The sequence below is a fragment of the Eutrigla gurnardus genome (genome assembly GCF_963514095.1).
Source record: "Eutrigla gurnardus genome assembly, chromosome: 1".
NCBI classification, from domain to species: Eukaryota; Metazoa; Chordata; class Actinopteri; order Perciformes; family Triglidae; genus Eutrigla; species Eutrigla gurnardus.
The window spans coordinates 21,746,988-21,762,332 of NC_139915.1; the positions used below are offsets into that span (position 1 = coordinate 21,746,988).

At 41.2% G+C, this 15,345-nt stretch overlaps 1 protein-coding gene across 5 annotated transcripts in view; it reads right to left on the reverse strand.

Moving 5' to 3' along the window:
* The window catches only part of esrrga (estrogen-related receptor gamma a), a 74,158-nt gene that overhangs the window by 30,414 nt on the left and 28,399 nt on the right, over positions 1–15,345 (reverse strand). For 2 of the 5 annotated variants that reach the window (XM_084009712.1, XM_084009716.1), the window contains exons 4-6: positions 14,206–14,334; positions 2,964–3,074; positions 96–278 (exon numbers count right to left, since the gene is read on the reverse strand). In XM_084009712.1, the coding sequence (XP_083865838.1) occupies positions 96–278; positions 2,964–3,074; positions 14,206–14,334 (423 nt within the window). The remainder of the gene's footprint in view (positions 1–95; positions 279–2,963; positions 3,075–14,205; positions 14,335–15,345) is intronic. The other 3 variants (XM_084009715.1, XM_084009713.1, XM_084009714.1) reach the window with 3 other exon arrangements.

Sequence of the window (15,345 nt, forward strand, 5' to 3'; positions counted from 1 at the left end):
TGTATGGACGTATGCATGTATGATCCATGTCACAACATGGGGTCAGGTTAGGCTTAGCGTGAAAGTCAGGGTTCAGCTGTTTTTTTTTTCCTTACCTGGGATATGTTTGGCCCAGCCGATGTTGACCACCAGCTCTCTGTCCGCCAGGTCACACAGTGTAGTCAAGGCCTTGATGTCGCTGTCTGGTACCGTCGGGTCAGGCATGGCGTAAATCTTCTCTGGCTCGGCCACCAGCAGGTGAGAGACGATTTTGTTATCTGCAAGGCAGCCAAAGGCAACTGACATGACCACCAGACAAGGAGAAAGACACAGAGACAGAGAGATGGTGAATTTTTGCCGTATGAAGCTGCAAGCTGTTCCACACCAATCCGGTGCAAATAAAATAAAAAAAATTACATAAACATCACACTAGATCACACATGTTACATAAACACATAATACATGACAGCATTCTCCACAGTATACAGCTTAAAATCATGATGTTAGACATTTCACACACAGCATTTTATACATTATATATGTGGGATATATAGGAATATGTACAAATGGAAGAATGTTGAACTTTCCTGGCACACAGCACACTACATTTCTGACATTATCTGAGAAGATTGTTTTTTTATAGAATAATTATCTTAACAGCATACCATTGTTTGATTGCAGTCAAGTGGCAGTTTTTATGTTATTTTATAACGTAAAATAATATATATTATATATTATAATAATATAATTATGGAATAGGTTCCCAGACTACAATATCTTGTAATATCCTGTGGAATATTTTCTATTTTCTAAGCAATGGATAATTGATTTGATTGCAGTAATTTGGCAGGACTAACGCTGACAGAGGATCAAAAAAATGTATGAAACATTTCCGGTTTAGGAGATGCTTCAAGGTGTGATTAAAGGCGATTACTGGTGGTGATTCAGGTTGCTTTAAAATGTTGTATCACGACCTTAAGAAGCTTCGCTGATACATACAGAACGGAAAGATAATACTGAAAGCCAAACAGCTCAGCTGGTAATGGTGACATGTGGTGATGAGATCTCTATGGCCCATTAGTAACAGACTGATACCCTGCTTCCAAATTAATCCACTGACTAATCAAGCATGGGAATAATAACAGAGGATAGAGGAGCAAGAGAGGAGAGAGGGATGGATGGAAAGAGAGAAGAGAGAGATAAGCATAGGAAAAGAAAATTGAGAGACAGACTGGTAAAAATAGAGCCATGGACACATTGTAAAGACAGCAAGAATCGAGAGAGCGACAGCTAGATAGAGATAAACAGCAAGAGAGAGTAAAACAGAGTTTGGGGGGGATGAGTTGTGTATTGATCTAACACTCTCCACCCCCAATTCTGTTGACACACACACACACACACTTGTACGTGGATATATTCTTCCATCGTCTTCCCTCTAGTTCCAGCTCCAGAGTTGTTTGAGCCAAACCAATCCCAGTCACACTGCAGTATCTGTGGGTAAATCTTATTTAATGTTTCCCTAATTAGAATCAATGAAAGCCCATTTCCAAACCCTGGGCTATTGTTCTGTTCTCATACAATCAATGGGGACGCTGAGGCTAGGGATTGGGCTACAGACAGATAGGCTGTATGCGTGCATCTGAGAGAGAGACAGAGGGACAGAAAGATTTTGTGTGTGTGTGTGTGCGTGTGTCTGTGTATTGACTGTGTGTGGGAGAAAAAAGAACAAGTGAGTCCTGGGAAGTCTATATCAACGCTTTTGTTTTTGTTTTTAGCTCAGAGAGAATTTGTGTTCATACATATATTAAATAAAAAATATAATATAGAGATTACTGCCACAATAATGACTGAGATTGGTCACGGGTGAACTCTTCGAAAATGTGAAAAATGCTTAGTAAAAATGATAACAGGATTAAAGAGATAAATCGAACTAGTCTATAGCCAGCCAATGAAGACATTTAGTTGGCTGGAATGCGCACACATGCTCTGCGTGTGCAAACATTATAAACACGCGCATAGTGTATACGCACGCTCACATGATCTCATCATTTTAATGATTAGTAGTGTAGAAGTCCTGGTAAGCTGTCGTGCAGCCATTCAGCATATTGGCCTTAAGCAGAATATGCTCCAGCTTTAAGCAAAATGGGCTTTGGGGACCAAGCTGCTAAACACTGCTCAATCTGCACTGCATGTGTGTGTGTGTGTGTGTGTGTGTGTGTGTCATGTGTGCGAGCAGACGCTTAGCTAAAGAGCTAACTCTAGTTTGATGTTGCTGCCAGATTGGATTTAATCCGGATTAGGTTGTGGCTGCCCCCTACCTTCCTCTCTCTCCATTCCTCCCCTCTTCTCTCCCTCCCTCCCTCTCTCTCTGTCTCTCTCTCTCTCTCTCTGAGAAACCTTCTGATTAAGGCACAGTCTCTCCCTCTGTCTCTCTGCCACTCTCCCTTGTTAATTTTTCAATCATCAGGCTTTGGGCGATGGTTTTATTCTTTTAAAAACATGCAGCCAATCCAGTCAGAGCTCAATGAATACCTTTATGGTGAAATATTACAGGTATAAAATGTTATGACCCCAAACTGATAGCAGTAGAGACAGGGAGATAAACTTGCTCCCAAACAGATGGGCTTCTGACTACCCTGTGTCTATTTATGTGTATGTTTGTGAGTCTGTATTTAAAGTTTTTTTTACTGTCCAACTGTCTCCATAGCAACTCATGAAAAGGTAGAGACAGGGAGATAGGGAGACAGGGAGATTGTACTTATTATCTCCTGCCTATTACACACACACTGCCTCACATAACGCTAGAATATGGCCAAATTTGTATGTTTTATGTTTATTTCGAGGGAAGATTTTCTTTGTGCGCTGTCCATAGTATGTCCTTCAATGTTCTCTTTGCACACTGTGTCGAATTCTGTTGTGTGTGTGTGTGTGTCTTTATGTGTGTGTGTGTGTGTGTGTGCGTGTGTGTGTGTGTGCGTGCTTACATGGCTTCTTGGGAGGTAGAGCCAGCTGTGGGTTCAGGTATGGACTGTTGTCCGCATCTATCCGGCGTTTGTACTTCTGTCTCCCACCACGGACCCTGTCCAGGCGAACACCTGTAAGAAACGACAGGAGTGTATCAAAACACTGGGACTTTTGAACTTGTTTGATTACTTAACAAGTAGACAAGGAATATAAACGAATAGGAAAACAGAATAGAAAAAGAGAGAGTGTAAATAAGATGAACACATCTGGAAAAAGATAAATGTTGTATGGGAGTGAAGTAGTGATAACCGTGCTGTTTCTGCAGCACACATGTGTGTGTCTGTTATGCATGCAGCCACTTTTATCTTATCATCAACGTCACTTAACTTACTCACCTCCAACCTACCTACAACAAGTCTAATGTATAGAGATTCTCATTCTCTGGTGTTGTCTCTATGGCTCCCTGACTTACTCTTTTCCTGTCTCTTACCCAATCTCTGTCTCTCTCTGTCTCATTAATTAATTGACACAAAGGAGTCCTAATTTAATTAGGCCTATCTCTCAGGGGATTGGATGTTACCGTGGTTACCACTTAAAGATGGATAAGGAAGACAGAGGTGTCATGTACCCTGGAGGAGGAGAGGAGAGGAGGAATCCGAAAGGGCTATGAAATACTTATTAATACCATTCAGAAATAAAATGAGAGTCAACAGAGAAGAGCATCACTTACAGAAACTTCATTCACAGACAATCTAGGGGGAAAAAAGTTACCCTGGTATTGAATAAACCAGAAAACGATATGAAATGCTTCCTGCATAGTGCTTTCCACTCCAATAGCACCACTGAAGTAAAAGGTAGGAGAGAGAGGAAGAGGTAGGGGTGGTAAGAGTGAAAGAGCGCAAAAGAGATTTGCTAACACACACAGATTTAAATCCTCTGAAAAAAAGTGCTGACTGTGACTGAGACAAGACACCTAAGATATTTAACAGAAAGACTTCCTATTGGCAGCAAAGAAAGAGACATCAGGGAGCATGTTTGTGCATTCCTTGGCATTTGTAAGTACACGTTTCCCATGTTTTATTTGTGTTTTGTACATGTGCTCGGTGGCTGCTTTAATTCAAACCATCTGACATTGAGTGTACACATTTGTTTCATGGAAATCATGGCCATTTAGCAAACCTCAATCTGGCACAGCAGTCAACCCACTGGACTGAACAGGACATGCTTGAGACGAAAATAGGCAGAATAGACAGAAGGGCTGAAAGTCCAGGTAGAGTGTGTTGGGGGGGGGGGGGGGGGGGGGGGGGTGGCAGTGTCAGCAAACGGTCAAGAAACTCTTAACACCAGGGGGTTCAAACCCAATCACACACCCACTCTTTGCTTTCTTTCACACACACACATATATGCGTGCACACACACATGCATGCACACACACCGTCTATGTTTCTCTAACCCCCGCCCCCGTGTTGTGTGTGGGTAAGCCCCGACAAGCAGCTTGCTCAGTCACTTCCTGGGTCAGTGGTTGGTCAGAAGAGGAGAGGGAGACGGAGAGAAAGCAGAGGCTGAGCATCGGAGTTAGGGTAGGGTAAGGTAGAGCAGGAAAGCAAAGGAGAAGGTAGATGTTTGGATGGATGAGACGTATAAAGACTAAGTGAGGGAAACGGTTCAAGGATGGACTTAAAGCGATTAAAGATTATTATTTATTAAAATGATGTGTTTGTCAGTAATATGGCTGCATATATTCAAACCACAGATTCAATTTAAAGTCAAATTATTGAAACTAATTGATACAGGTAACAAAAAAGTGATTTTGGGGCAACCATCCGTACTGAAGGATCATTTGTGAGGCATCTAATCATAGACCTCATTTCTGATAACTAATGCTGCTTCCTACCATGATCTACTGCCAATTTAAGGTACAACATAGAAATTGGTAGATGCTGACAGACTACTCAGCGAATTTTATTTACATACAAATGGATGTCAATCGAAACCCACTTTCTCTCCATTACTATTGCATGCCCCCGTTTTCATCATTCGGAAACTCACATGCTGGGTCCCAATTTTTTTTTCACTTTCTCTCACACCTAAAAGACCCAGTGCAGTGCTGAGCTCACTTTATAAAGAGCCCTCTCTAACTACCTCATCTATTTTCCACCAAATTAACTCTCTCTCAGCACTGATTAATGATCAAATCTAAATGAATCAAATTAAAAATTGAAAATTATATTTCCAAAGCCCACAAAAAAGAGACAGGAGGAGGCTAGAGGGAGAGCGAGGGTGCTCTACCTCCTCTTAACAAATGAGCCTTCAAGTCATAAAGAATGGGCAAGAGAAGGGAGGATGGAAGAAATGAGGAGTGGAAAAAGGTCGGGGAGAGGAAATGTAAGGCAAAAAATGTAAAAATGCAAAGAGGAAAAAGAAAAAGGCAAGTGGGGAACAGAATAATTGAACAGGGAATGGGTAAGAAATGGAATAAAGAGAATAAAAATAGATAAAAATGATAAAAAAAAAACATTAATGAAAGATTACGATAAAAGAAAGTCTATAAAAGGAGAGGAGCGAGGAGGAGAGCACAGGTTGTGAAATAAGAGGAAAAGGGAATGGATAAGTAATGGATGGGCTAGTAAACAGAAAGGGAATGACAAAAAATTCAATGAAAGTGAAAGGAAGGATGAAGTGAGGGCTAATAAAACAAAATGAGATAAGAGCAGAATAATAAGAAAAAGGGAAAATATCCATGAAAGAAAAGACAAAATCCACAGAGGTTATACGCCTTAATTACATGCTTTAATTATTATGTCAACTAAAGGTCTACTGCTGTGCTGCAAAGTGTGTAGTGTGCATAAACTGTATTTGCGCACACACACACACACACACACACACACGCATGCACACACACACACACACGCACACACACACACACACACACACACACACACACACACACACACACACACACACACACACACACACACACACACGCACACACGGTGATAGTGATGAAGGTGAATCTTTCCTGTCATGGGAATATTGCTGTCTGTCAATAGCACAATTTGCACTGATCACATCAGCATAGATTTTACACTACCCTGGCACTGACTCGGTGTCAGCGCACGTGCGTGTGTGTGTGTGTGCGCGCACGTTAGAACAGTTGAGGGATTGCGATTGAAATGGCTTTGACACCAAAGTGCTATTGAAGAGAGAACCGGAGAGCACGGAAAGAGAAAGGTGGAGAGAGAGAGAGGGAAAGACGAGAGAAAGACACAAAATGGATTGATTTCAGATGGTCAATGATATGATGAGAGAAATAAGAGGATGAAAGAGGGCGAGGAACAGGAGAGAGGGATACGATGACGAGAGGAGTAGGAAGACAAATAAAATGATTGATTTGTGTTGATCACAGCAAACGAAGGAGAGGATAGAAATAAGACGTGACATAAAGCACAAGAGAAAGAGCATTTAAAGAGGAGATGGATAGAGAGAGAGAGAGAGAGAGAGAGAGAGGAATAGAGTGTAGTTTTATGGTAATTGAAGTTGTAACAGGGTTGAAGAATCTCTTCCACCTTAGACCAGGTTATCACCTTATGTTGCTGTGTGTGTTTGATGTGTGTGAACCAACAGTGTTGCTGTAATAACATAAAGGTTTTTCCTATGTGGGTTTAACAACAGATGGGCTAGTAGATCAGGTAAGACAACAGACCCATTCAAATCTAACGTGTGTATGTGTGTGTTAATGTGCGTGTGTTTGAATCATCTGCATGTGAGGAAGCAGCAGAAATAGCAAAGATAGAAACACACAGCACCTGGCTATAAAGCTAAATATGGATCATAGTGTGGTGTCAATCAGAGAATTATACATGAGAATGTAACTGATTGATTCGGTGTCAAGATTATTCACGTGGGTGAAGGTTTTTACACTCAGATTAAAAATTAATAAATAATGACACAAGAGAAGTTAAAAGAAGAAAGAAAAATAAAGAGAGCATGAGAAGCGGGGTGGAGGGGAGGTTAAGAGGAAAGTGTGTGTAGTGTCATGCAGTGACATTTGTTTAGACCAGAACAGATCAAAACAGCACCGCCTGAGGCAGCGGGCAGGTGGCTGTCACTGGTGTGTGAATATGCCTGTGTGTCTGTGTGAATGTGTGTGAGACCATGTAATGGCACTTTTCCTTTTAAAGCCGTGTTTATTAAATACACAGATACATTTATACTATTGTGGGTCCTGAATTTCTGAGATTTTTTTTACATTTTCAACATTGGATGACAGAACAACTTGCTCAGTAATAATAAATCCTTGAATCATATTTATTCAATTTTTTTTTTTTGTGTAACACATGATCTATTGAGCTGTCACAAAACGCACAAAAGTTACATTTTCTGCTAAATAAATTGCTGTTCCCAAACAGTCTCCCTGACGCATCCGTTAAAGAGAGCGGCCCACTTTAGGCAGATCTCTCGTCACAGTGTTCCCATTATCGCTCCTTTCTAGCTGGGATGCAACCAGATGCCAGTCACACACACAAACATTCACTCAGGACAGACGCTACAGGGCCAGATTTAGCTACAAGTTTCCCGTGGGGGAACACCAGACGCCACCAGTCGTCTGGCGCTCCCCCTCCTCTGTTGTCTTCTCCCCATGTCTCCTCCCCACTCCCCATCACTTGCTCTTTCCTACTCTAGTCATACTTGCCTTTCGCTCATTCCTTCTTCTTCTTCTGTGCTATTTATTCACCAATCCTCTATTGACCCTTGTCAATACAGCTTCTCTTTACTTTTTTTAATTACTTTTTTAATCACTGACATCTTCCAGGAATTGTATCCTTTATGATGGACAAGGTGTCTGTTTCATGTGTGAACATGTCGGCCAGTCATCTTGATTGTGGTGTGTACGACTGCATGTGTGTGCAGCAATGAGATCTGTTAACGGCGATCGGAACTGATGAGTTATGTAGAGTTATGACGGCACTGCCAGCTGTATACACACACACACACACACACACACACACACACACACACACACACAGACTCTGACAAAGACTGGGGCCTTCCACCCGATCTCACTCATTAGGTCTTAGAGGCCGTGGGGAGCAGGGCCAAAGTTGGCACTAGCTGTTAGCGCATGTGTGTGTGTGTGTGTGTGTGTGTGTGTGTGTGGGGGGCGGTGTGCCAAGCTTTATATTTGCATTCCGTGGACTTGTCTCTCTAGTAGTCTACCATCTGAATCCAGCTGGCCGTTTACGGCAATATAGAGATGGGGGGGGGGGGGGGGGGGGGGGGGGGGGCTTTGGTTTTGGATTCAACACATTCTGTCTGCTCAACCATGATTCATCAGACGTGCCACCATCAAAGCTGCTTATGTTATAAGGGAACAAATCTGTCAATATGACCATGTGTACAATGCACATGCAAAGTGAATATTGCTGGCTCCTGCTCTGTGTACCTCCGCCAAAGCCTTTCATGTTCAAATGTCTGATCTGTGTTTTGTATTCTGTTCATGACAATTATACACATTACTGCTGAATTTGAATGTATTACGTCGGTCTTGAGACGACTGTGACGGCATTATTACGTTTGCTTGTTTTTCAACTTGTCAATTAATGACATATAATTAAAATGTATTTTCTGAGGGAAGCATTTGTTACAAATCACTTTCAAGAGTCCCCCCCCCCCCCCCCCCCCCCCGTTCTCTCACTCCCCCCCCCTCCCGTCTCTCTAGGCAGATTCAAGCGCCGCCCCTGTGACCTTTCGGTCTTCAGCTGACGCATCATTATGACCTCATTAAAAATGGACAGACAGTCATTGCCAGAGGGAAAGTTCTCATAATATAGTCAGGCCTTTTAATTGCCTTGCTCGGGAAATTAGCGGCTACATATTGGTGGGTGGGTGCCCCTTGTTTGTGCCTTCTTTCAGTTTTACCCCCAGCTCGTTTTGTCCTCTTCTCAATATTCCACACAGACAGGAATGTGAGTGTGTGTATATATTCACATGATCAGGTGTGTGTTTAAGAGAACACACAAAGAAAACGCTCCACTCTGTGTCGGTTTACTGACCCTCTAGCCTCTTGTTCTCCCCCCTCCTAGCATCACACACACACACACACACACACACACACACACACACACACACACACACACACACACACACACACACACACACACACACACACACACACACACACCTTGCTGCCTCTTGCACTTCATCTCACCCTCTCTGTTGTCTCCCAGGGCGAAATAGCTAATTTGAGGCAGATCTTGCCCTAAGGGGTAAACTAGAGCATCTACACGCACACACGCAAACACACACACACGCAAACACACACACACACAACTCAGTGTCCTCCACCCTTACTACTTTATCTTCACCTTTCTCCCGTGAGCTAGCATCTGACAACCACAGTTAGCTCTGATGCTAACTGATCTCGCCACTTACCACTATCATCTACACAATTCTGCCGCAACAATGTTTATACCTGGAAGGGCGGCATGCAACACAGTAGGTAATGTTCTTAAATCTTGTATATGTAAAGGGCTGTTTGTTGAGCGTGATAACATGTTAAACCAAGTAGTATAACAATATCTCTTTACTGTTATCAAGTAGTATATGAGGTTCCATATTACTTTAGTATATTACATATCGGCCATTGTATGTGCAGAAAGTGATATAGGCTGTGATAGGCAAATAACATTGGCCTCTGAAACTACCGACAAATTGGTTGAGCTCTAGGTATTTTTAGTCCAGAAATGTCTTAATTTACATTTTGCAATGCTAAATTATTTGATTTCTGTGGTCTAGTGACACCCCTGCAGGGGGAGGGTGGTTGTGAGGAGGTATTTAATGTAATAAACTATCTCCAGCTGAATAAAGCAACAGTGAACATGATGCAGTTAGCTTCTTTTTCTTGATAATTTTCAAATGTCCCATTTTAAAAAGAGTGAAAATGAGAAAAGATGTATCAATTTTCCAAATTACCCTTATTCATATGTAGAGCGGGGCCTCCTGTATTAAATTCACACTCACCACAACAAATGAGGTGGTTGTGGTCTGTTATGTTGATATATATATATATATATATATATATAGACCTCGATGTGTGTGTGTGTGAGTGTGTATGTAGGCTATGTGCGTGTGTGTGTGCATTATATATGTGGGGATCATGGAAGCAGCGGCAACACAAGAGAGCACAGTTCTGCTCTTTTACAGTTTTTTACGATTGTTTACACACTAAAATAAAAATGTCCACACAATTTGCGAAATTCTACTCCAAGGAGCAAAACACCTCCACAGATTTGCACAACATTACACACAATGTCTGCTTCACCCTTTTTGCAAAACATTACACACAGGGATTTGTAAAACGCTACACACATTTTCACACCTTAGACACAGATAAGGATTGTGAGGTTACTTCCTTGTCATTACAAAGCCCCGGATTGCCAATGACCACACTAATGAACAAATTGGATAATCACATCCACCAAGTGTGGAAGCACACATGTGCTTATTTGAAAATGCAGCACTCAGGTGTGCTATAAAAGGCAGCCGGTGAGTTCACCTGTCTTCAACAAAAATGGAAGGAGCTAGAAGAAGAAGAAGAGTGAGAATGAGAGGGGGAGCTCAAAGAGGAGATGAAGGCGGTAGAGGAAGAGGAGAAGGAGGTAGAGGAGGAGGCCCAGGTAGAGGAAGAGGAGAAGAAGGAGATAGAGGAAGAGGTAGATAAAATAAATACTTGAAATATTCAGTCTGCAGCATCAGTGTTGTGCAGTGCTTGGTAAGTTTATAGTAGGCCTATTTGTGTACATTCTCCCTATATCTCAAACTAATCATGAAGAATGTTGTGGGTTTTCACTATTTTTTTGACATCTAAATTATCCCTTACATACAATGTCTGGCCAACAATCTAGCACATGCTATTTCCTAAAATTAGTTTTTTTACAAATGTGTTTTTTATTTATCACAGCAGTGTGAAACTGGCTGCAATAGTGTCTGATCATTGAGGACTGTGTTGGTTAAATGAAAACTAATAGCATTTTCACAAATATGTGTATATGTTCTGACTGAAGTGTGTATGTTTTGACTGAAGTGTGTCATTTTGCAAACAATCTAGGGATTATGCAAATTGAGTTTGGTGTTTGGATAATTGTGATTATATTTTGAAAAAAAAGAACCTGGTTTTCAAAATTGCATGTAAACAATTGAAAAAAACTGTAATGGCTTAATGGGCAAACCACATCCTTAAGAGTTTAAATAAATAGTCTGTCTACCTCTCTTGTTTACTCAAAATCTTTTTTACAGTTTTTCTCAATTGTTTACACACAAATACTGGTACTTGAGACACAATGACCACAACATTTAACTCATGCACCAACACCCTGAACTAGCTCTGCTAAACTGCAAGCACAATTCCTGCTTTACACTCAAATTGCAGTTTTAAAACACACTTTTTTCAAAACACTACACACAATTCTCTGCATTTGGCACAATTTTCATGAAGAAAATCTCTTGTTTTCACAAGGAACACACTGCCATTCAAAATTCTAAAGTTAATTTCCCTACTATGCACACCGACTCATCACATGGGAAAACACCTGCAACACAGTTTTACAATTTGCAATCAGAGCATTAGCATAAAAGTGCAACAGGTGAGCTCTTCTGTTTTGGAGCAATGGATGCCAACATTGGCAACAGAGGCAGAGCCAGAGGAGTGAGAGTACGAGGAGGAGCCTAGCATGGATTTGCCATGCTAGGCGATATTTCCCCTGCTGCTTGGCCATCGCTTGCATTGCCTGTGATGTGGATGAGGTGCTGTGGCCAGACCGAAACAGAAGAGAGGATGCAGGATAGTTGTTGTTTTTTGTTTTTTTTTGTAACTGTATACAGTAATTTCTTCTGGTTTTGTATGTAGACCACTGTATATGCAACTTTGTGTTGGTTTGGATGAACACTGTGTACATTACAGTATTCTTGTGGGAAAAATAAAATATATAAAAACAATATTCTAAAATATTTTACAACACATTTATGTATGTACTGTCTGTAGTGAGTGTAACACTGAACAAAAAAAGGCCTAAGTCATTATGGTAAATGGAGAAGAAGTGTTCATCGTGTTTTACATTGAGCACATCAGTGTTCAACTGGTTCTTATAAATGTCTATTCATATGATGGTTTGTGTGTGTCATTTGAAAACAAAATATCATTTTGAGAAGAAATAACATTGTTTTGAATGTAAAGTTTCATTTTGCAGGAGAATTGAGGGGTTTTGCCTATTGTGTGTGTGTTTTTTTGATTTGTGTGTAGAGTTCTGAGAGTATGAGGCATGCTTTCAGAAAATGTGTGTAAACGATCGAGAAAAACTCTATAAAAATCACAATAAAATGTTTTTTGTTAAAAGTGTTGGAAGGAAAGTATGATTTTATCTGGAGCATATCGACAAGAATGATGTGGTTTCTGTGTCCGGTAGGAGGATGCAGTCCGAGCTGTGTGAACCGTGAGACTGTTTGAGCTGCCAATAATACATGCACTTACACACACACACACACACACACACACACACACACACACACACACACACACACACACACACACACACGCGCATGCGCGAGACAAAACCGGAGATATGAGACATGGGTTAAGACTATGACAGCAGCTTGTTGGCTGTGTGTGTGTGTGTGTGTGTGTGTGTGTGTGTGTGTGTGTGTGTGTGTGTGTGTGTGTGTGTGTGTTTGTGTGTGTGTGTGTGTGTGTGTGTGTGTGTGTGCAAGAGAGATACATGCTTCTGTAGCGAAGTAAAAGTGGGGCCAAGATGTTAGTTCTTGCATCTCATTTTTATACTGTTTCGTTGGTTTAGCATATTTACAACAACCAATTCGGAATTAAGATTATTGAAAGGTTTTTGCTGTAGTTTAAGTCGAAAATACAGACAATCTTTTTTTTTTTTTTGTCAAGCACTTCATTGTTTTGGTTTACAAAGCATTATTTTAACGTCTTCATGTCATTATTTGGTCATTTTACTCTTTTGTTTTTATAAAGTTAATTCTGGATATGTTTTTTTAATCATTTAATTCTCACCATTGTGGGAAAAGTGACATCAGGCATGTGAAGTTGTCAATCCACAGAATATTTTATATCAACAGCTTGTTATGTTAATAAAATGCCCATGCGTTTTTTTTTTTTTTTTTTTTTTACAAGTGTCTACCTCAAACAGTTGGTTTTACATAATAACATCTAAGTGGGTGAGAAGCTGCAGGTTTGGTTGAGGTTCAGGTTGGGGAGAGAGAAAACAGAAACAGTACAGTAATACCGAGTGGGAGCATTGGAGGGAGAGATAAAGACAGGAATGGATGGAGGGAGGGCTGGCAGGCAGAGGCAGAGGCACGCTCCCTGACCACTGTAAGGAAGGGGCGTAGGCCAGGTCTCCCATCAATTACAACCTTGACCCTCCTCTCTTCTCCTTCCTCGCTCTCGCACACTTTCTGCTTCATTCAACCATCCTCCCCCTGCCTCTCAACCTCCCCTGGTCCCTCTCCTCTGGTCCTATAAATCAATCGCTTCTCCCTCCCTATAGCTTTCTCCAACTTTACCCCTCCACCTATTCCTTTCTCTCTCCATCGGCCTCCGTCTCTATCCCTCGCCACTCCTCTCCTTCTTTTCATCGTTGGAAGTGCAGTGGGAGTAGAAAGGTCAGAGGTGGCCAGACGAGAGGGAGAGAAAGAGGCACTGGCAACAAAGGAGTGTGAAAATGAGAGAGTGAGTGGTGTGGGGGCAGATAATATTGTTTGTTTTTTGTTTTTTCTGTACTTTTGAGTGTGAGTGTTGCAATTATCCCATAATCCGTATCCCATGTTTATCTCATTAAGGTAAGACAAGGATAGGACCTCAGAAACTACTGGATGTATCTTGTGTATGTGGAAGGATAGAAAGTAGTACAATGGACATGAAAAAGGCAAAAGAGTGACATGATGCCAAAAGAAATAGATTACAATATACTGTATATAAAATGAGTATTCCTTTTTAAAGAAGTGTTACATGTAGCATTATTCAACATCAATAAAATCCTTGTCATACTTTGGTTAATCTCGGTACATTTACCCTATACCAATGACAAATGATTCATGGCATTGGTTGGTCTTGTGTTCCTCAAACTTAAGAGTTGCCAATCTTGTCAGCATCGGCCTCTGTTAACCGAATTAATCAAACAGATTCAAAAGGCTTTTTAAAATGCTACATGTAGCACAGTTAACAGAGAAAGATAAGGAAGAGACCTTTTCCCTTACCCTCCCTCAGCATGCCCACAGTCAGACACTTCATGAAGCGGCAGGCCTGGCACGACTTGCGTCTCCTCTTGGTGATCTCGCACTCGTTGGTGGCTGGACAGCTGTACTCTATGTTGCCTGTATGTAGACATGTTAGGAGGAAGAGAGAAAAAGGGTTTCATTTCAGATGGATACTTCAACAGAAGGGCGGGTCGATGAAGAAAGAAACAACCCCCTAAAAAAACATTAACACGGGAGATGTCTTCATTTATCAATCAATGGATACAAAGAGAAACATCTAGAGTTGTAGATAGACATACGGGTGCACCATAAACTGTGTGTCCCTGACTAAGAGTTTACATATTTAAATTTGATAGTTTTGTCAGAATGGACGCTGGTTGTTGTCTGTGTATACTGCAACTTATAGTTTACATGAAGATGTATCCCTGCACATTAAGGAGATTGATTGAAACAGAGCAAACACAGAAACCAAATTCTTTTGAACTGATCACCAAAAGTGGACGTGTGATTTCTTGTGATTTGGATGTGTGTACATGGACATTGTTTTATCAATATGAAGTTGTTCATTTAACCTCCCAGGGATCTGGTGTTACCTCATTTACAGTTTTTCTCAATTGTTTACACACAAATACTGGTACTTGAGACACAATGACCACAACATTTAACTCATGCACCAACACCCTGAACTAACTCTGCTAAACTGCAAGCACAATTCCTGCTTTACACTCAAATTGCAGTTTTAAAACACACTTTTTTCAAAACACTACACACAATTCTCTGCATTTGGCACAATTTTCATGAAGAAAATCTCTTGTTTTCACAAGGAACACACTGCCATTCAAAATTCTAAAGTTAATTTCCCTACTATGCACACTGACTCATCACATGGGAAAACACCTGCAACACAGTTTTACAATTTGCAATCAGAGCATTAGCATAAAAGTGCAACAGGTGAGCTCTTCTGTTTTGGAGCAATGGATGCCAACATTGGCAACAGAGGCAGAGCCAGAGGAGTGAGAGTACGAGGAGGAGCCTAGCATGGATTTTCCATGCTAGGCGATATTTCCCCCGCTGCTTGGCCATCGCTTGCATTGCCTGTGATGTGGATGAGGTGCTGTGGCCAGACCG